The following is a 21435-nucleotide window of genomic DNA, read 5'->3' on the forward strand; positions in this document are numbered from 1 at the left end:
ATAATAGTGTGTATAAAGGACATTTATTGTCAGAACAACATAATAGTGTGTATAAAGGACATTTAAGGCCTACTTCTCGTCATCTACATGGTTGGCTACGATCGACCTTCTAGAAGTCCGAGGAGAACATTTGGGGTATATTTCACCAGGAGTCAGCTGCTTATCGGCTTGGAAAGGCGGGACTTATCTTCTTGGGCCGAATGTTCCTGTCGTGTCCACTTCCTGCGAGACTAAACATACTGGATTGGTGATAATAATACGCTCGTCAAATATGGCTGAACAAGTCATCACAGTTTTCTCTCGCACTCAGCGGCCTTGGGTGTGGAAATCAAACACCCAAGCAGCAACCTTTTTTCTGAACCGGTCGACAACGGTAAGCGCTTGCTTCTCCAAGGACGAAGGAGGAGTTTGGGGAGGAAACATGTCTTTTTTTTCCCCTCACACCTTCTTTGCAAACCAGATGACTTTTGTCCATATTCCCTGCAGTACTCATTGAAACAGTGACTATGTATGTATGTATATATATATATGTATATATGTGTGTATATATGTGTGTATATATGTATATATGTGTCTGTTGAAGCGTTACTGAAGACGGCAGCATGAACTTCCGTGCAAGAAGAGTCACCTTGCCGGCCATCACACCTCTGTGTCTGCAGAAGCGGGTAGGAACCCTAAAAAGTCATTTTTTCTTGTTTCCATTGACTCCATTGTGTCGACGCGCTGCCCTCTGGTATGTTCCCAAGTGTCCGTGCTTGTGTAAATGGTAAATAAAAAGAGAATACAACGATTTGCAAATCCTTTTCAACTTATTTTCAATTGAATAGACTGCAAAGACAAGATATTTCATGTTCACACTAAAAAAACTTAATTTTTTTGGCGAAGTGTTTCTGGGTGTTGTTGATAAATAGTTGTGACTTTGCGTGGTAGAGTTTTAACTTTTAACTAGCTATTGCAACGGATTTAGGGTTTACACCATCTACGCTCTGTAATATGTTATGTTATGTTATGTTATGTTATGTTATGTTATGTTATGTTATGTTATGTTATGTTATGTTATGTTATGTTATGTTATGTTATGTTATGTTATGTTATTTTCATTTATTATGCATCATAATATCATCAAAAGGTTCATAGAATCTGGAGAAGTCACTGTCAAAAAGCCACATCAGTGTGTAAAGGATATCACCACATGGGCTCAGGAACACTTCAGAAAACCACTGTCAGCAACTACAGTTGGTCGCTACATCTGTAAGTGCAAGTTAAAATTCTACTATGCAAATCCACGGCCATTTATCAACAACACCCAGAAACGCTTCGACAAGCAACTTATATTCAATTGAATAGACTGCAAAGACAAGATATTTCATGTTCACTCTAAAAAAACTTACTTTTTTTGGCGAAGCGTTTCTGGGTGTTGTTGATAAATAGCTTTTCGCTTCTGTGTAGTAGAGTTTTACCTTTTAACCAGTTATTGCAAGGAATTTAGGGATTTTACCATCTACGCTCCGTTATATCATCAAAAGGTTCAGAGAATCTGGAGAAATCACTGCAGGTAAGCCATGACGTTACGCACCTTGGATCCCTCAGGCGGTACTGCATCAAAAAGCCACATCAGTGTGTAAATGATATCACCACATGGACTCAGAAACACTTCAAAAAACCACTGTCAGTAACTACAGTTGGTCGCTACATCTGTAAGTGCAAGTTAAAACTCTACAATGAAAAGCCATGGCCATTTATCAACAACACCCAGAAACGCTTCGACAAGGAACTTATATTCAATTGAATAGACTGCAAAGACAAGATATTTCATGTTCACACTAAAAAAACTAAAATTTTTTGGCAAAGCGTTTCTGGGTGTTGTTGATAAATAGCTTTTGGCTTCTGTGTAGTAGAGTTTTAACTTTTAACCAGCTATTGCAAGGAATTTAGGGATTTTACCATCTACGCTCCGTTATATCATCAAAAGGTTCAGAGAATCTGGAGAAATCACTGCAGGTAAGCCATGACGTTACGCACCTTGGATCCCTCAGGCGGTACTGCATCAAAAAGCCACATCAGTGTGTAAAGGATATCACCACATGGACTCAGAAACACTTCAAAAAACCACTGTCAGTAACTACAGTTGGTCGCTACATCTGTAAGTGCAAGTTAACACTCTACAATGCAAAGCCACAGCAATTTATCAACAACACCCAGAAACGCTTCGCCAAAATTTTTTTTTTTTTTTAGTGTGGACATGAAATATCTTTCTGGGTGTTGTTGATAAATAGCTTTTCGCTTCTGTGTAGTAGAGTTTTACCTTTTAACCAGCTATTGCAAGGAATTTAGGGATTTTACCATCTACGCTCCGTTATATCATCAAAAGGTTCAGAGAATCTGGAGAAATCACTGCAGGTAAGCCATGACGTTACGCACCTTGGATCCCTCAGGCGGTACTGCATCAAAAAGCCACATCAGTGTGTAAAGGATATCACCACATGGACTCAGAAACACTTCAAAAAACCACTGTCAGTAACTACAGTTGGTCGCTACATCTGTAAGTGCAAGTTAAAACTCTACAATGCAAAGCCATGGCCATTTATCAACAACACCCAGAAACGCTTCGACAAGGAACTTATATTCAATTGAATAGACTGCAAAGACAAGATATTTCATGTTCACACTAAAAAAACTAAAATTTTTTGGCAAAGCGTTTCTGGGTGTTGTTGATAAATAGCTTTTGGCTTCTGTGTAGTAGAGTTTTAACTTTTAACCAGCTATTGCAAGGAATTTAGGGATTTTACCATCTACGCTCCGTTATATCATCAAAAGGTTCAGAGAATCTGGAGAAATCACTGCAGGTAAGCCATGACGTTACGCACCTTGGATCCCTCAGGCGGTACTGCATCAAAAAGCCACATCAGTGTGTAAAGGATATCACCACATGGGCTCAGGAACACTTCAGAAAACCACTGTCAGTGACTACAGTTGGTCGCTACATCCGTAAGTGCAAGTTAAAACTCTACTATGCAAAGCCACGGCCATTTATCAACAACACCCAGAAACGCTTCGACAAGCAACTTATATTCAATTGAATAGACTGCAAAGACAAGATATTTCATGTTCACACTAAAAAAACAAACGTTTTTTGGCGAAGCGTTTCTGGGTGTTGTTGATAGATAGCTTTTGTTCTTAAACAATTTGCTCAGGCATTTGTTGACAAAGTGGTGACCCTCGCCCCGTCCTTGTTTGTGAATGACTGAGCATTTCATGAAAGCTGCTTTTATAGCCAATCATGGCACCCACCTGTTCCCAATCAGCCTGTTCACCTGTGGGATGTTCCAAATAAGTCTTTGATGATTATCAGTCCATCTTAGATGAGCTCGGGCCCAGCGAAGCATTTCTGGTTTCTGGGTGTTGTTGATAAATGGCGTTGGCTTTGCATAGTAGAGTTTTAACTTGCACTTACAGATGTAGCGACCAACTGTAGTTACTGACCGTGGTTTTCGGAAGTGTTCCTGAGCCCATGTGGTGATATCCTTTACACACCGATGTTGCTTGTCGAAGCGTTTCTGGGTGTTGTTGATAAATGGCTTTTGGCTTTGCATAGTAAGAGTTTCTCACATGACTTACCTATTCCCAGGTGTTCCAAATAAGTCTTTGATGAGCGTCAGTCCATCTCAGATGAGCTTGGGCCCAGCCAAGCGTTTCCGGGTGTTGTTGATAAATGGCTTTGGTTGTGCGTAGTCTTTTTTTCCCCCACTTTTTTTGAAACACGTCACAGGCATCAAATCCCAAATGAGCGAATATTTGCAAAAAAATTACAAAAGTTTCTCAGTGTGAACATGAAATATCTTGTCTTTGCAGTCTATTCAATTGAATATAAGTTGAAAAGGATTTGCTGTATTCTCTTTTTATTTACCATTTACACAACGTGACAACTTCACTGCTTTTGGGCTTTTGTACATGTTGCTAGTACGCGACATCAGTGTGTAAAGGATATCACCACATGGGCTCAGGAACACTTCAGAAAACCACTGTCAGTAACTACAGTTGGTCGCTACATCTGTAAGTGAAAGTTAAAACTCTACTATGCAAAGCCACAGCAATTTATCAACAACACCCAGAAACGCTTCGCTAAAAAAATTACGTTTTTTTGGTGTGAACATTAAATATCTTGTCTTTGCAGTCTATTCAATTGAATATAAGTTGAAAAGGATTTGTTGTATTGTCTTTTTATTTGCCATTTACACAACGTGACAACTTCACTGCTTTTGGGCTTTTGTACGTGTCGCTAGTACGCGACATCAGTGTGTAAAGGATATCACCACATGGGCTCAGGAACACTTCAGAAAACCACTGTCAGTAACTACAGTTGGTCGCTACATCTGTTAGTGAAAGTTAAAACTATACTATGCAAAGCCACAGCTATTTATCAACAACACCCAGAAACGCTTCGCCAAAATTTTTTTTTTTTTTAGTGTGGACATGAAATATCTTGTCTTTGCAGTCTATTCAATTGAATATAAGTTGAAAAGGATTTGTTGTATTCTCTTTTTATTTACCATTTACACAACGTGACAACTTCACCGCTTTTGGGCTTTTGTACATGTTGCTAGTACGCGACATCAGTGTGTAAAGGATATCACTACATGGGCTCAGGAACACTTCAGAAAACCACTGTCAGTAACTACAGTTGGTCGCTACATCTGTAAGTGAAAGTTAAAACTCTACTATGCAAAGCCACAGCAATTTATCAACAACACCCAGAAACGCTTCGCTAAAAAATTTTTTTTTTTTGGTGTGAACATGAAATATTTAGTCTTTGCAGTCTATTCAATTGAATATAAGTTGAAAAGGATTTGTTGTATTCTCTTTTTATTTGCCATTTACACAACGTGACAACTTCACCGCTTTTGGGCTTTTGTACGTGTTGCTAGTACGCGACATCAGTGTGTAAAGGATATCACCACATGGGCTCAGGAACACTTCAGAAAACCACTGTCAGTAACTACAGTTGGTCGCTACATCTGTAAGTGAAAGTTAAAACTCTACTATGCAAAGCCACAGCAATTTATCAACAACACCCAGAAACGCTTCGCTAAAAAAATTAAGTTTTTTTAGTGTGGACATGAAATATCTTGTCTTTGCAGTCTATTCAATTGAATATAAGTTGAAAATGATTTGTTGTATTGTCATTTTATTTACCATTTACACAACGTGACAACTTCACCGCTTTTGGGCTTTTGTACGTGTTGCTAGTACGCAACATCAGTGTGTAAAGGATATCACCACATGGGCTCAGGAACACTTCAGAAAACCACTGTCTGGAACTACAGTTGGTCGCTACATCTGTAAGTGAAAGTTAAAACTCTACTATGCAAAGCCACAGCAATTTATCAACAACACCCAGAAACGCTTCGCCAAAAAAATTAAGTTTTTATTAGTGTGGACATGAAATATCTTGTCTTTGCAGTCTATTCAATTGAATATAAGTTGAAAATGATTTGTTGTATTGTCATTTTATTTACCATTTACACAACGTGACAACTTCACCGCTTTTGGGCTTTTGTACATGTTGCTAGTACGCGACATCAGTGTGTAAAGGATATCACCACATGGGCTCAGGAACACTTCAGAAAACCACTGTCAGTAACTACAGATGGTCGCTACATCTGTAAGTGCAAGTTAAAACTCTACTATGCAAAGCCACAGCAATTTATCAACAACACCCAGAAACGCTTCGCTAAAAAAATAAAGTTTTTTTTGGTGTGAACATGAAATATCTTGTCTTTGCAGTCTATTCAATTAAATATAAGTTGAAAATGATTTGTTGTATTCTCTTTTTCTTTGCCATTTACACGACGTGACAACTTCACTGCTTTTGGGCTTTTGTACATGTTGCTAGTACGCGACGTCAGTGTGTAAAGGATATCACCACATGGGCTCAGGAACACTTCAGAAAACCACTGTCAGTAAATACAGTTGGCCGCTATATCTGTAAGTGAAAGTTAAAACTCTACTATGCAAAGCCACAGCAATTTATCAACAACACCCAGAAACGCTTCGCTAAAAAAATTGAGTTTTTTTGGTGTGAACATGAAATATCTTGTCTTTGCAGTCTATTCAATTGAATATAAGTTGAAAAGGATTTGTTGTATTCTCTTTTTATTTGCCATTTACACGACCTGACAACTTCACTGCTTTTTGGCTTTTTTTTTTAGATGCTTGGACTTAGTTAAGCGAAGGTTCTTGTCTTTGTGCGCGAGTCGTTTGGAGTTTTTTGTGCAGCGTGACCAAGCTGGAGGCCACATCACTCTCAGACAGACCGTGGGGTTTAGGTCAGGGTAGCAGCAGACCAGTCTAAGTGGTGCCGTCCTTGAGAGAAGGTCAACACATTTACTTGGTCTGCACGTCGCCTGCTTTTTGTCAGGGATGCATTTATTTTATTTATATGCTCGGAGGTTTTCTTTCCAGCATTTCCTGAGATAAATGCAACAAATCACAAAGCACAATAATACGAGATTAACACCGGGCCTTTTTCATTTGGTATTGGACGGAATAGTACTTGAAATATTTCAATATAAAAAGTAACACATTGGAAAACAATTCACTACAAATTATTTCGCACGGGTAATTACTGTTGTTGTCGGTCTGGACCCCGTCACGCAGAAAGGGCAGGCAACGTGCAGGTGGAATGTTGTGTGGCAGGCGAACAGAGACAGGAAGCGCAGGGAGAGCTGTGCAACATGGAGGCACCGCAACATTGCAAGCACACGCGTCAAGTCATGACGTCATGGCTTGTGAAGCATCCTGATTGGCAACCAGGAACAGCTGTTTGCGTAATAATAAACTTGTTTATTCTCCTGCTTTGTCGTACAAGTATTTGACTTTACACCTCACTGCTCACAAACAGGGGTCTTGTCTCAGAACTGAGGGGTCGCTGTGTGGTTGTGAGTCGCTCATAGCACGTTTGTGTGTGCAGGTCATCAAGATCTACAATGAGGACAACAGCAGCAGAGCAGTGGAGGTCCCCAGCGACATTGTTGCCCGGGACATATGTCACATGTTGGCCTTGAAGGGCCACGCCGTGGACGAACACAGCTTGACTCTGTACGAGCACCTCTCTCACCTGGGAATAGGTAGGTCGTGTGAGAAACTCTTACTATGCAAAGCCAAAAGCCGTTAATCAACAACACCCAGGAACGCTTCGACAAGCGACATCGGCGTGTAGAGGATATCACCACATGGGCGCTTCAGAAAACCACTGTCAGTAACTACAGTCGGTCGCTACATCTGTGAGTGCCGGTTAAAACTCTACCATGCAAAGCCACGGCCGTTTATCAACAACACCCAGAAACGCTTGGCTGGGCCTGAGCTCATTTAAGATGGACTGATGCTCATCAAAGACTTATTTGGAACATCCCACAGGTGAACGGGCTAATTGGGAACAGGTGGGTGCCATGATTGGGTATAAAAGCAGCTTCCATGAAATGCTCAGTCGTTCACAAACAAGGACGGGGCGAGGGTCACCACTTTGTCAACAAATGCCTGAGCAAATTGTTGAAGAACAACATTTCTCAACCAGCTATTGCAAGGAATTTAGGGACTTCACCATCTACGCTCAGTAATATCATCAAAAGGTTCAGAGAATCTGGAGAAATCACTGCACGTAAGCCATGATATTACGCACCTTGGATCCCTCAGGCGCTACTGCATCAAAAAGCCACATCGGTGTGTAAAGGATATCACCACATGGGCCCAGGAACACTTCAAAAGACCACTGTCAGTAACTACAGTTGGTCGCTGCATCTGTAAGTGCAAGTTAAAACTCTACTATGCAAAGCCACGGCCATTTATCAACAACACCCAGAAACGCTTCGACAAGCAACATCGGTGTGTAAAGGATATCACCACATGGGCTTCAGGAACACTCCACAAAACCACTGTCAGTAACTACAGTTGGTCGCTACATCTGTAAGTGCAAGTTAAAACTATGCAAAGCCACAGCAATTTATCAACAACACCCAGAAACCAGAAACGCTTGGCTGGGCCCGAGCTCATTTAAGATGGACTGATGCTCATCAAAGACTTATTTGGAACATCCCACAGGTGAACGGGCTAATTGGGAACAGGTGGGTGCCATGATTGGGTATAAAAGCATGAAATGCTCAGTCATTCACAAACAAGGACGGGGCGAGGGTCACCACTTTGTCAACAAATGCCTGAGCAAATTGTTGAAGAACAACATTTCTCAAGCAGTCATCCAGTGTGACGATGCAAACTAATTCTTTCATTGTTGGAGCAGAACAGGAACAGACGAGGATTTCAATGTTGACTATTGATGTGCATCTGGTCCTGACTAGAGAGGACCATTGAGGACCATGAGTCCATCATGGAAGTCCTCTCCAGCTGGGGGATGGACTCCGACAACCGCCTGCATTTTAGGAAGAACTACGCAAAATACGAATTCTTCAGGAAACCTCTGGTGAGTTAAATAATGTTATTCACACACACACATATACAGTATATATATATATATATATATATATATATATATATATATATATATATATATATATATATATATATATATATATATATATATATATATATATATATATATATATACAGTATATACTTGTTTCTTCAGCATTGTCCACACGTTTAAGTCAGGACTTTGGGAAGGCCATTCTAAAACCTTCATTCTAGCCTGATTTAGCCATTCCTTTACCACTTTTGACGTGGGTTGAAAAGTAGTCTACAGAAAAAAGGGTGGAAATAGGGCTTTGCAAAACCTGGAATTCTGGAAAATCCTGGAATTTTTTTGAACTTGGAAAAATGATAGTTTGAATGTTCAGGATGAGTGGAATGTGTTGAAGGTGGAATGGTTGGAATGGGTTGAAAAATGTGGAAATGGTGCAACTTGGGAAAATGTCCCATTCATTTTGAATGGGGAAAAATGTCCCTGAAAACTGGGAATTATTGGAAATCCGGGAATTTTTTTTAAATTGTTGAAGGAGAGCACACCATTTTGAAAATGTTGAATATTTTGGAGTTGGAACGGTTTGAATCGGATGAAAAATTGTGGAACTTTGAAAAATGTCCCATTGATTTCAATGAGACATTTCATGAAAATGTGGGAATTTTGGAAAAAGCGGGAATTTTTTTTTGAAAATGTTAAAAGACTTGAATGTTCTCAATGAGTTGAAATGGTTGGTGTTGGGATTTTTCAAATCAGTGGAGAAATGTTGAAGTAGTAACATTTTTAATTGAGAAATGGTATTAAGGAATTCCTGGAATTTCGGAAAAACTGGGAATTTTTCCAGTTCAAAAAACAACTTTGTTTTTTTCCTAATTAAGAGGAATGTTTGGACGGTGGAACGCTTGAAGTGGGTTGAAAAATGTGGAAGGAGTAGTCTACAGAAAAAAGGGTGGAAATAGGGCTTTGCAAAACCTGGAATTCTGGGAAATCCTGGAATTTTTTTGAACTTGGAAAAATGATAGTTTGAATGTCCAGGATGAGTGGAATGTGTTGAAGGTGGAATGGTTGGAATGGGTTGAAAAATGTGGAAATGGTGCAACTTGGAAAAATGTCCCATTCATTTTGAATGGGGAAAAATGTCCTTGAAAACTGGGAATTATTGGAAATCCGGGAATTTTTAAAAAATTGTTGAAGGAGAGCACACCATTTTGAAAATGTTTGAATATTTTGGAGTTGGAACGGTTTGAATCGGATGAAAAATTGTGGAACTTTGAAAAATGTCCCATTGATTTCATTGGGAGATTTCATGAATATGTGGGAATTTTGGGAAAAGCGGGAATTTTTTTAGAAAATCTTAAAAGACTTGAATGTTGTGAATGAGTTGAAATGGTTGGTGATGGGATTTTTCAAATCGGTCAAAAAATGTTGAAGTAGGAACATTTTTAATTGAGAAATGGTATTAAGGAATTCCTGGAATTTCGGAAAAACCGGGAATTTTTCCAGTTCAAAAAACAACTTTTTTTTTTCCTAAGTAAGAGGAATGTTTGGACGGTGGAACGCTTGAAGTGGGTTGAAAAATGTGGAAGGAGTAGTCTACAGAAAAAAGGGTGGAAATAGGGCTTTGGAAAACCTGGAATTCTGGAAAATCCTGGAATTTTTTTTAACTTGAAAAATGATAGTTTGAATGTCCAGGATGAGTGGAATGTGTTGAAGGTGGAATGGTTGGAACGGGTTGAAAAATGTGGAAATGGTGCAACTTGGAAAAATGTCCCATTCATTTTGAATGGGGAAAAATGTCCCTGAAAACTGGAAATTCTTGGAAATCCGGGAATTTTTAAAAAATTGTTGAAGGAGAGGACACCATTTTGAAAATGTTTGAATATTTTGGAGTTGGAACGATTTGAATTGGATGAAAAATTGTGGAACTTTGAAAAATGTCTAATTGATTTCATTGGGAGATTTCATGAAAATGTGGGAATTTTGGGAAAAGCGGGAATTTTTTTAGAAAATCTTAAAAGACTTGAATTTTCTGAATGAGTTGAAATGGTTGGTGTTGGGATTTTTCAAATCGGTCAAAAAATGTTGAAGTAGGAACATTTTTAATTGAGAAATGGTATTAAGGAATTCCTGGAATTTCGGAAAAACCGGGAATTTTTCCAGTTCAAAAAACAACTTTTTTTTGGTCCTAATTAAGAGGAATGTTTGGACGGTGGAACGCTTGAAGTGGGTTGAAAAATGTGGAAGGAGTAGTCTACAGAAAAAAGGGTGGAAATAGGGCTTTGGAAAACCTGGAATTCTGGAAAATCCTGGAATTGTTTTGAACTTGGAAAAATGATAGTTTGAATGTCCAGGATGAATGGAATGTGTAGAAGGTGGAATGGTTGGAACGGGTTGAAAATTGTGGAAATGGTGCAACTTGGAAAAATGTCCCATTCAATTTGAATGGGGAAAAATGTCCCTGAAAACTGGAAATTCTTGGAAATCCGGGAATTTTTTTTTAATTGTTGAAGGAGAGCACACCATTTTAAAAATTTTGAATATTTTGGAGTTGGAACGGTTTGAATCGGATGAAAAATTGTGGAACTTTGAAAAATGTCCCATTGATTTCAATGGGGATTTCATAAAAATGTGGGAATTTTGGGAAAAGCGGGAATTTTTTTAGAAAATCTTAAAAGACTTGAATGTTCTGAATAAGTTGAAATGGTTGGTGTTGGGATTTTTCAAATTGGTCAAACAATGTTGAAGTAGTAACATTTTTAATTGAGAAATGGTATTAAGGAATTCCTGGAATTTTGGAAAAACAGGGAATTTTTCCAGTTCAAAAAACAACTTTGTTTTTGTCCTAATTAAGAGGAATGTTTGGACGGTGGAACACTTGAAGTGGGATGAAAAATGTGGAAGGAGTAGTCGCCAGAAAAGAGGGTGGAAATAGGGCTTTGCAAAACCTGGAATTCTGGGAAATCCTGGAATTTTTTTTAACTTGAAAAAATGATAGTTTGAATGTCCAGGATGAGTGGAATGTGTTGAAGGTGGAATGGTTGGAATGGGTTGAAAAATGTGGAAATGGTGCAACTTGGAAAAATATCCCATTCATTTTGAATGGGGAAAAATGTCCCTGAAAACTGGGAATTCTTGGAAATCCGGGAATTTTTAAAAAATTGTTGAAGGAGAGCACACCATTTTGAAAATGTTTGAATATTTTGGAGTTGGAACGATTTGAATTGGATGAAAAATTGTGTAACTTTGAAAAATGTCCCATTGATTTCAATGGGAATTTCATAAAAATGTGGGAATTTTGGGAAAAGCGGGAATTTTTTTAGAAAATGTTAAAAGACTTGAATGTTCTGAATGAGTTGAAATGGTTGGTGTTGGAATTTTTCAAATCAGTCAAAAAATGTTGAAGTAGGAACATTTTTAATTGAGAAATGGTATTAAGGAATTCCTGGAATTTCGGAAAAACCGGGAATTTTTCCAGTTCAAAAAACAACTTTTTTTTGGTCCTAATTAAGAGGAATGTTTGGACGGTGGAACGCTTGAAGTGGGTTGAAAAATGTGGAAGGAGTAGTCTACAGAAAAAAGGGTGGAAATAGGGCTTTGGAAAACCTGGAATTCTGGAAAATCCTGGAATTGTTTTGAACTTGGAAAAATGATAGTTTGAATGTCCAGGATGAATGGAATGTGTTGAAGGTGGAATGGTTGGAACGGGTTGAAAATTGTGGAAATGGTGCAACTTGGAAAAATGTCCCATTCAATTTGAATGGGGAAAAATGTCCCTGAAAACTGGAAATTCTTGGAAATCCGGGAATTTTTTTTTAATTGTTGAAGGAGAGCACACCATTTTAAAAATTTTGAATATTTTGGAGTTGGAACGGTTTGAATCGGATGAAAAATTGTGGAACTTTGAAAAATGTCCCATTGATTTCAATGGGGATTTCATAAAAATGTGGGAATTTTGGGAAAAGCGGGAATTTTTTTAGAAAATCTTAAAAGACTTGAATGTTCTGAATAAGTTGAAATGGTTGGTGTTGGGATTTTTCAAATTGGTCAAACAATGTTGAAGTAGTAACATTTTTAATTGAGAAATGGTATTAAGGAATTCCTGGAATTTTGGAAAAACCGGGAATTTTTCCAGTTCAAAAAACAACTTTGTTTTTGTCCTAATTAAGAGGAATGTTTGGACGGTGGAACACTTGAAGTGGGATGAAAAATGTGGAAGGAGTAGTCTACAGAAAAAAGGGTGGAAATAGGGCTTTGCAAAACCTGGAATTCTGGGAAATCCTGGAATTTTTTTTAACTTGAAAAAATGATAGTTTGAATGTCCAGGATGAGTGGAATGTGTTGAAGGTGGAATGGTTGGAATGGGTTGAAAAATGTGGAAATGGTGCAACTTGGAAAAATATCCCATTCATTTTGAATGGGGAAAAATGTCCCTGAAAACTGGGAATTCTTGGAAATCCGGGAATTTTTAAAAAATTGTTGAAGGAGAGCACACCATTTTGAAAATGTTTGAATATTTTGGAGTTGGAACGATTTGAATTGGATGAAAAATTGTGTAACTTTGAAAAATGTCCCATTGATTTCAATGGGAATTTCATAAAAATGTGGGAATTTTGGGAAAAGCGGGAATTTTTTAGAAAATGTTAAAAGACTTGAATGTTCTGAATGAGTTGAAATGGTTGGTGTTGGGATTTTTCAAATCAGTCAAAAAATGTTGAAGTAGGAACATTTTTAATTGAGAAATGGTATTAAGGAATTCCTGGAAATTCGAGAAAACCGGGAATTTTTCCTGTTCAAAAAACAACTTTGTTTTTGTCCTAATTAAGAGGAATGTTTGGACGGTGGAACGCTTGAAGTGGGTTGAAAAATGTGGAAGGAGTAGTCTACAGAAAAAAGGGTGGAAATAGGGCTTTGCAAAACCTGGAATTCTGGAAAATACTGGAATTTTTTTGAACTTGGAAAAATGATAGTTTGAATGTCCAGGATGAGTGGAATGTGTTGAAGGTGGAATGGTTGGAATGGGTTGAAAAATGTGGAAATGGTGCAACTTGGAAAAATGTCCCATTCATTTTGAATGGGGAAAAATGTCCCTGAAAACTGGGAATTATTGGAAATCCGGGAATTTAAAAAAAAATGTTGAACGAGCGCACACCATTTTGAAAATGTTGAATATTTTGGAGTTGGAACGGTTTAAATCGGATGAAAAATTGTGTAACTTTGAAAAATGTCCCATTGATTTCAATGGGACATTTCATGAAAATGTGGGAATTTTGGGAAAAGCGGGAATTTTTTTAAAAAAATGTTAAAAGACTTGAATGTTCTGAATGAGTTGAAATGGTTGGTGTTGGAATTTTTCAAATCGGTGGAGAAATGTTGAAGTAGTACCATTTTTAATTGAGAAATGGTATTAAGGAATTCCAGGAATTTCGGGAAAACCGGGAATTTTTCCAGTTCAAAAAACAACTTAGTTTTTGTCCTAATTAAGAGGAATGTTTGGACGGTGGAACGCTTGAAGTGGGTTGAAAAATGTGGAAGGAGTAGTCTACAGAAAAAAGGGTGGAAATAGGGCTTCGGAAAACCTGGAATTCTGGAAAATCCTGGAGTTTTTTTAACTTGGAAAAATGATAGTTTGAATGTCCAGGATGAGTGGAATGTGTTGAAGGTGGAATGGTTGGAACGGGTTGAAAAATGTGGAAATGATGCAATTTGGAAAAAATGTCCCAATCATTTTGAATGGGGAAAAATGTCCCTGAAAACTGGGAATTCTTGGAAATCCGGGAATTTTTTAAAAATTGTTGAAGGAGAGCACACTATTTTGAAAATGTTTGAATATTTTGGAGTTGTAACGGTTTGAATCGGATGAAAAATTGTGGAACTTTGAAGATTTCATGAAAATGTGGGAATTTCGGGAAAAGCGGGAATTTTTTTTTTAAAGAAAATGTTAAAAGACTTGAATTTGGAGGTAATCCTCCTTTTTCATCCGATTCAAACCGTTCCAACTCCAAAATATTCAACATTTTCAAAATGGTTTGCTCTCCTTCAACAATTTAAAAAAATTCCCGGGTTTCCAAAAATTCCCAGTTTTCAGGGACATTTTTCGTCATTCAATATGAATGGGACATTTTTCCAAGTTGCACCATTTCCACATTTTTCAACCCATTCCAACCATTCCACCTTCAACACATTCCACTCATCCTGGACATTCATTCATTTCATTTTTCCAAATTCAAAACAATTCCAGGATTTCCCAGAATTCCAGGTTTTGCAAAGCCCTATTTCCACCCTTTTTCTGTAGACTATTCCTTCCACATTTTTCAACCCACTTCAAGCGTTCCACCGTCCAAACATTCCTCTTAATTAGGACAAAAACTAAGTTGTTTTTTGAACTGGAAAAATTCCCGGTTTTCCCGAAATTCCTGGAATTCCTTAATACCAATTCTCAATTAAAAATGTTACTACTTCAACATTTCTCAACCGATTTGAAAAAATTCCATCACCAACCATTTCAACTCATTCAGAACATTCAAGTCTTTTAACATTTTCAAAAAAAATTCCCGCTTTTCCCAAAATTCCCACATTTTCATGAACTTCCCATTGAAATAAATGGGACATTTTTTAAAAAGTTCCACAATTTTTCACCCGATTCAAACTGTTCCAACTCCAAAATATTCAACATTTTCAAAATGGTGTGCTCTCCTTCAACAATTTAAAAAAATTCCCGGATTTCCAAGAATATCCATTTTTCAAGGACATTTTTCCCCATTCAAAATGAATGGGACATTTTTCCAAGTTGCACCATTTCCACATTTTTCAACCCATTCCAACCATTCCACCTTCAACACATTCCACTCATCCTGGACATTCAAACTATCATTTTTCAAAGTTCAAAACAAGTCCAGGATTTTCCAGAATTCCAGGTTTTGCAAAGCCCTATTTCCACCCTTTTTTCTGTAGACTACTCCTTCCACATTTTTCAACCCACTTCAAGCGTTCCACCGTCCAAACATTCCTCTTAATTAGGAAAAAAACAAAGTTGTTTTTTGAACTGGAAAAATTCCCGGTTTTTCCAAAATTCCAGGAATTCCTTAATACCATTTCTCAATTAAAAATGTTACTACTTCAACATTGTTTGACCGATTTGAAAAATCCCAACACCAACCATTTCAACTCATTCAGAACATTCAAGTCTTTTAACATTTTCAAAAAAAAATTCCCGCTTTTCCCAAAATTCCCACATTTTCATGAACTTCCCATTGAAATTAATGGGACATTTTTCAAAGTTCCAAAATTTTTCATCCGATTCAAACCGTTCCAACTCCAAAATATTCAACATTTTCAAAATGGTGTGCTCTCCTTCAACAATTTAAAAAAAATTCCCGGATTTCCAATAATTCCCAGTTTTCAGAGACATTTTTCCCCATTCAAAATGAATGGGACATTTTACCCAAGTTGCACCATTTCCACATTTTTCTACCCATTCCACCTTCAACACATTCCACTCATCCTGGACATTCAAACTATCATTTTTCCAAATTCAAAAAATTCCAGGATTTCCCAGAATTCCAGGTTTTGCAAAGCCCTATTTCCACCCTTTTTTCTGTAGACTACTCCTTCCACATTTTTCAACCCACTTCAAGCGTTCCACCGTCCAAACATTCCTCTTAATTAGGACAAAAACTAAGTTGTTTTTTGAACTGGAAAAATTCCCGGTTTTCTCGAAATTCCTGGAATTCCTTAATACCATTTTTCAATTAAAAATGTTACTATTTCAACATTTCTCCACTGATTTGAAAAATTCCTTCACCAACCATTTCAACTCATTCAGAACATTCAAGTCTTTTAACATTTTCAAAAAAAATTCCCGCTTTTCCCAAAATTCCCACATTTTCATGAACTTCCCATTGAAATAAATGGGACATTTTTTAAAAAGTTCCACAATTTTTCATCCGATTCAAACCGTTCCATTTCCAAAATATTCAACATTTTCAAAATGGTGTGCTCTCCTTCAACAATTTTTAAAAAATTCCCGGATTTCCAAGAATATCCAGTTTTCAGGGACATTTTTCCCCATTCAAAATGAATGGGACATTTTTCCAAGTTTCACCATTTCCACATTTTCAACCCATTCCAACCATTCCACCTTCAACACATTCCACTCATCCTGGACATTCAAACTATCATTTTTCAAAGTTAAATTTTTTTTCCAGGATTTCCCAGAATTCCAGGTTTTGCAAAGCCCTATTTCCACTCTTTTTTCTGTAGACTACTCCTTCCACATTTTTCAACCCACTTCAAGCGTTCCACCGTCCAAACATTCCTCTTAATTAGGACAAAAACAAAGTTGTTTTTTGAACTGGAAAAATTCCCGGTTTTCCCGAAATTCCTGGAATTCCTTAACACCATTTCTCAATTAAAAATGTTACTACTTCAACATTTCTCAACCGATTTGAAAAAATTCCATCACCAACCATTTCAACTCATTCAGAACATTCAAGTCTTTTAACATTTTCAAAAAAAATTCCCGCTTTTCCCAAAATTCCCACATTTCCATGAACTTCCCATTGAAATAAATAAGACATTTTTCAAAGTCCCACAATTTTTCATCCCATTCAAACCGTTCCAACTCCAAAATATTCAACATTTTCAAAATGGTGTGCTCTCCTTCAACAATTAAAAAAAGTTCCCGGATTTCCAAGAATATCCAGTTTTCAGGGACATTTTTTCCCATTCAAAATGAATGGGACATTTTCCCAAGTTGCACCATTTCCACATTTTTCAACCCATTCCAACCATTCCACCTTCAACACATTCCACTCATCCTGGACATTCAAAATATAAATTTTCCAAATTCAAAAAAATTCCAGGATTTCCCAGAACTCCAGGTTTTGCAAAGCCCTATTTCCACCCTTTTTTCTGGCGACTACTCCTTCCACATTTTTCAACCCACTTCAAGCGTTCCACCGTCCAAACATTCCTCTTAATTAGGACAAAAACAAAGTTGTTTTTTGAACTGGAAAAATTCCCGGTTTTCCCGAAATTCCTGGAATTCCTTAATACCATTTCTCAATTAAAACTGTTACTACGTCAACATTTCTCAACCGATTTGAAAAATTCCATCACCAACCATTTCAACTCATTCAGAACATTCAAGTCTTTTAACATTTTCAAAAAAAATTCCCGCTTTTCCCAAAATTCCCACATTTTCATGAACTTCCCATTGAAATCAATGGGACATTTTTTTTAAAAGTTCCACAATTTTTCATCCGATTCAAACCGTTCCAACTCCAAAATATGCAACATTTTCAAAATGGTGTGCTCTTCTTCAACAATTTAAAAAAATTCCCGGATTTACAAGTATATCCAGTTTTCAGGGACATTTTTCCCCATTCAAAATGAATGGGACATTTTCCCAAGTTGCACCATTTCCACATTTTTCAACCCATTCCAACCATTCCACCTTTAACACATTCCACTCATCCTGGACATTTAAACTATCATTTTTCCAAGTTCAAAAAATTTCCAGGATTTTCCAGAATCCCAGGTTTTGCAAAGCCCTATTTCCACCCTTTTTTCTGTAGACTACTTTTCAACCCACTTCAACCGTCAAATAATTCCTCTTAATCAGGACAAAAAAAACAACTAAGTTGTTTGTTGAACTGGAAAAATACACCTCAAAAGTGGTAAAGGAATGGCTTAATTTAGGCTACAATGAAGGTTTTAGAATGGCCTGTAAAAATTATATATATATATATATATATATATATATATATATATATATATATATATATATATATATATATATATATATATATATATATATATATATATATATATATATATATATATATATATATATATATATATATATATATATGTATATATATATATATATATATATATATATATATATATATATATATATATATATATATATATATATATATATATGTATATATATATATATATATATATATATATATATATATATATATATATATATATATATATATATATATATATATATATATATATATATATATATATATATATATATATATATATATATATATATATATGGTAAATATACTGACATCCATCCTAGGACTTCTTCCCGGACCACATGGTGTCCATACCCAGCGAGAGCAACAGAGTGGTGGATCACTCCCAACTTGTGCAGGTCCCAATCTCCTTAGTGGTATTTCTTCTGCTGCTCTGGACAAGCTCACCACAGATATTTCTCCACCCGACGCAGATCTTCCTCAGCTCCAGCACCGGTCCAGAGATCCATGGACACCTCCACACCAAGGAACCCAGCCGGAAGTCCTGGAAGAAGTTGTACTTTGTCCTGCGCAGGTCTGGGCTCTATGTTTCCAACAAAGGGACTTCTAAGGTCAGTCGACGTCGGCGTTACACTTCCAGATATTTTCATAGTTGGAGCATAAATACATTTTATAATACAGGAAATCGACTCCTTTCACCCTGTATCGTAGTCTAGAGTTTGTTGTGTGGTAGATCACCGTAGTCATACATAGGGTTGTACGGTATACCAGTACTAGTATAGTATCGCGGTACTAATGAATCAAAAACGGTACTATACTCTGTTTGAAAAGTACCGCTTCGAGAGCATGACATTGCTGGTTTTACCAGCAGAGGAGCATGTTCGGCAGTGCACGCACACAGAGTACTTATAGGCAGACACAGTGTGTAGACAGAAAAGGGAGAATGGACGCATTTTGGTGTCAAAAAGTCAAGATAAAGGTGAAGTTATAACACTGAAACACCCTCAGGAAGAGCTGCTTTAAGACATGGCTAGCTAGCTAGCGGCTAACATCCATCCACAGTGTTTTGGCTACTTCTAAATCACTAATCCTGGCCTCCCGTTATCACTGGAGGAGGAGGAATAGCTAAACATGCTTCACTACACACCGTAGGAGGATACAATAGCTCACCGCCGTCACAATGTAAACAAACGCCATGGGTGGATCTACACCTGACATCCACTGTAATGATACCAAATACTACATTGATATTTTTAGCATCATTTAAAAAAAAAAAATATATATATTATGTTTATAAAGTCAGTAAATACGTCCCTGGACACATGAGGACTTTGAATATGACCAATGTATGATCCTGTAACTGCTTGGTATCGGATTGATACCTAATTGTGTGGTATCGTCCAAAACTAATGTCAAGTATCAAAGAAGAGAAGAATAAGTGATTATTACATTTTAGCATAAGTGTAGATAGAACATGTTCAAACAGAAAACAGCGCGACACCTACCCTTTACATCAGTATTTTTTAACCATATTATTATTGGTTTATTAGGTATTATATTTTATTGTATGATCCTGTAACTACTTGGTATCGAATTGATACCTAATTGTGTGGTATCGTCCAAAACTAATGTAAAGCATCAACGAAGAGAAGAATAAGTGATTATTACATTTGAACAGAAGTGTAGATAGAACATGTTCAAACAGAAAATAAGCAGATATTAACAGTAAACAAACAAGTGGATGAATAATCAATTTTTTACAGTTTGTCCCTCATAATGTGTACAAAATAATAAGTGTATAAATGACACAATATGTTACTGCATACGTCAGCACACTAATTAGGAGTCTTTGTTTGTTTACTTACTACTAAAAGACAAGTTGTCTAATATGTTCACTATTTTATTTAAGGACTGAATTGGCAAACAACTGTCTGCAGTGATCACTTTGGAAAATGTTTGTATGGCCAATTTAGGGCCAATTAGGGCCAACTTAGGGTAAATTAGGGCAAATTAGGCAAATTAGGCCAATTAGGCCAATTAGGGCCAATTTAGGGCCAATTTAGGGCCAACTTAGGGCCAACTTACGGCCAACTTATTTCGGGCCAATTTAGGGCCAATTTAGGGCCAATTTAAGCAAATTTAAGAACATTAGGGCCAATTTAGGCAAATTAGGCAAATTATGGCAAATTATGGCAAATTATGGCAAATTAGGCCAATTAGAGCCAATTTAGGGCCAACTTTGTTTGTTTACTTACTACTAAAAGACAAGTTGTCTAGTATGTTCGCTATTTTATTTAAGGACTAAATTGGCAAACAACTGTCTGTAGTGATCACTTTGTAAAATGATTGTAGGGCCAATTTAGTGCCAATTTAGAGCCAATTTAGAGCCAATTTAGGGCCAACTTAGGGCCAACTTATTTAAGGCCAATTTAGGGCCAATTTATTTAGGGCCAATTTAGGGCCAATTTAAGGCCAATCAGGGCCAACTTAGGCAAATTAGGCATTTACTTTGTAAAATGTTTGTAGGGCCAATTTAGAGCCAATGTAGGGCCAATTTAGAGCCAACTTAGGGCCAACTTATTTAAGGCCAATTTAGGGCCAATTTATTTAGGGCCAATTTAGGGCCAATTTAAGGCCAATCAGGGCCAACTTAGGCAAATTAGGCATTTACTTTGTAAAATGTTTGTAGGGCCAATTTAGAGCCAATTTAGAGCCAATTTAGGGCCAATTTAGGGCCAACTTAGGGCCAACTTATTTAAGGCCAATTTAGGGCCAATTTATTTAGGGCCAATTTAGGGCCAATTTAGGGCCAATCAGGGCCAACTTAGGCAAATTAGGCATTTACTTTGTAAAATGTTTGTAGGGCCAATTTAGAGCCAATGTAGGGCCAATTTAGGGCCAATTTAGGGCCAATTAGGGCCAATTTAGAGCCAATTTAAGAAAATTAGGGCCAATTTAGGCAAATTAGGCAAGATTGGGCCAATTAGGGCAAATTAGGCCAATTAGACACAATTTAGGGCCAATTTAGGGCCAACTTTGTTTGTTTACTTACTACTAAAAGACAAATTGTTTTTTAAGGACTAAATTCAATCAATCAATCAATCAATGTTTATTTATATAGCCCTAAATCACTAGTGTCTCAAAGGGCTGTACAAGCCACAACGACATCCTCGGTGTCGAGTGGGTCTG

The 21435-nt window shown here is 37.0% G+C and overlaps 1 protein-coding gene across 2 annotated transcripts in view; it reads left to right on the forward strand.

The window, feature by feature from the left end:
- Nucleotides 1-440: 440 nt before the first annotated feature.
- The window catches only part of LOC133665216 (growth factor receptor-bound protein 14-like), a 42199-nt gene continuing 21204 nt past the window's right edge, over nucleotides 441-21435 (forward strand). Inside the window, exons 1-6 of one of the 2 annotated variants that reach the window (XM_062070464.1) lie at nucleotides 441-508; nucleotides 584-665; nucleotides 6971-7127; nucleotides 8352-8473; nucleotides 18570-18644; nucleotides 18720-18857. In XM_062070464.1, the coding sequence (XP_061926448.1) occupies nucleotides 603-665; nucleotides 6971-7127; nucleotides 8352-8473; nucleotides 18570-18644; nucleotides 18720-18857 (555 nt within the window). In that variant the 5' untranslated portion in view covers nucleotides 441-508; nucleotides 584-602. Of the gene's footprint in view, nucleotides 509-583; nucleotides 666-6970; nucleotides 7128-7919; nucleotides 8121-8293; nucleotides 8474-18569; nucleotides 18645-18719; nucleotides 18858-21435 lie in introns of those variants that run through there. The other variant, XM_062070465.1, reaches the window with a different exon arrangement.

Source organism: Entelurus aequoreus, linkage group LG14, assembly GCF_033978785.1.
Source record: "Entelurus aequoreus isolate RoL-2023_Sb linkage group LG14, RoL_Eaeq_v1.1, whole genome shotgun sequence".
NCBI lineage: Eukaryota > Metazoa > Chordata > Actinopteri > Syngnathiformes > Syngnathidae > Entelurus > Entelurus aequoreus.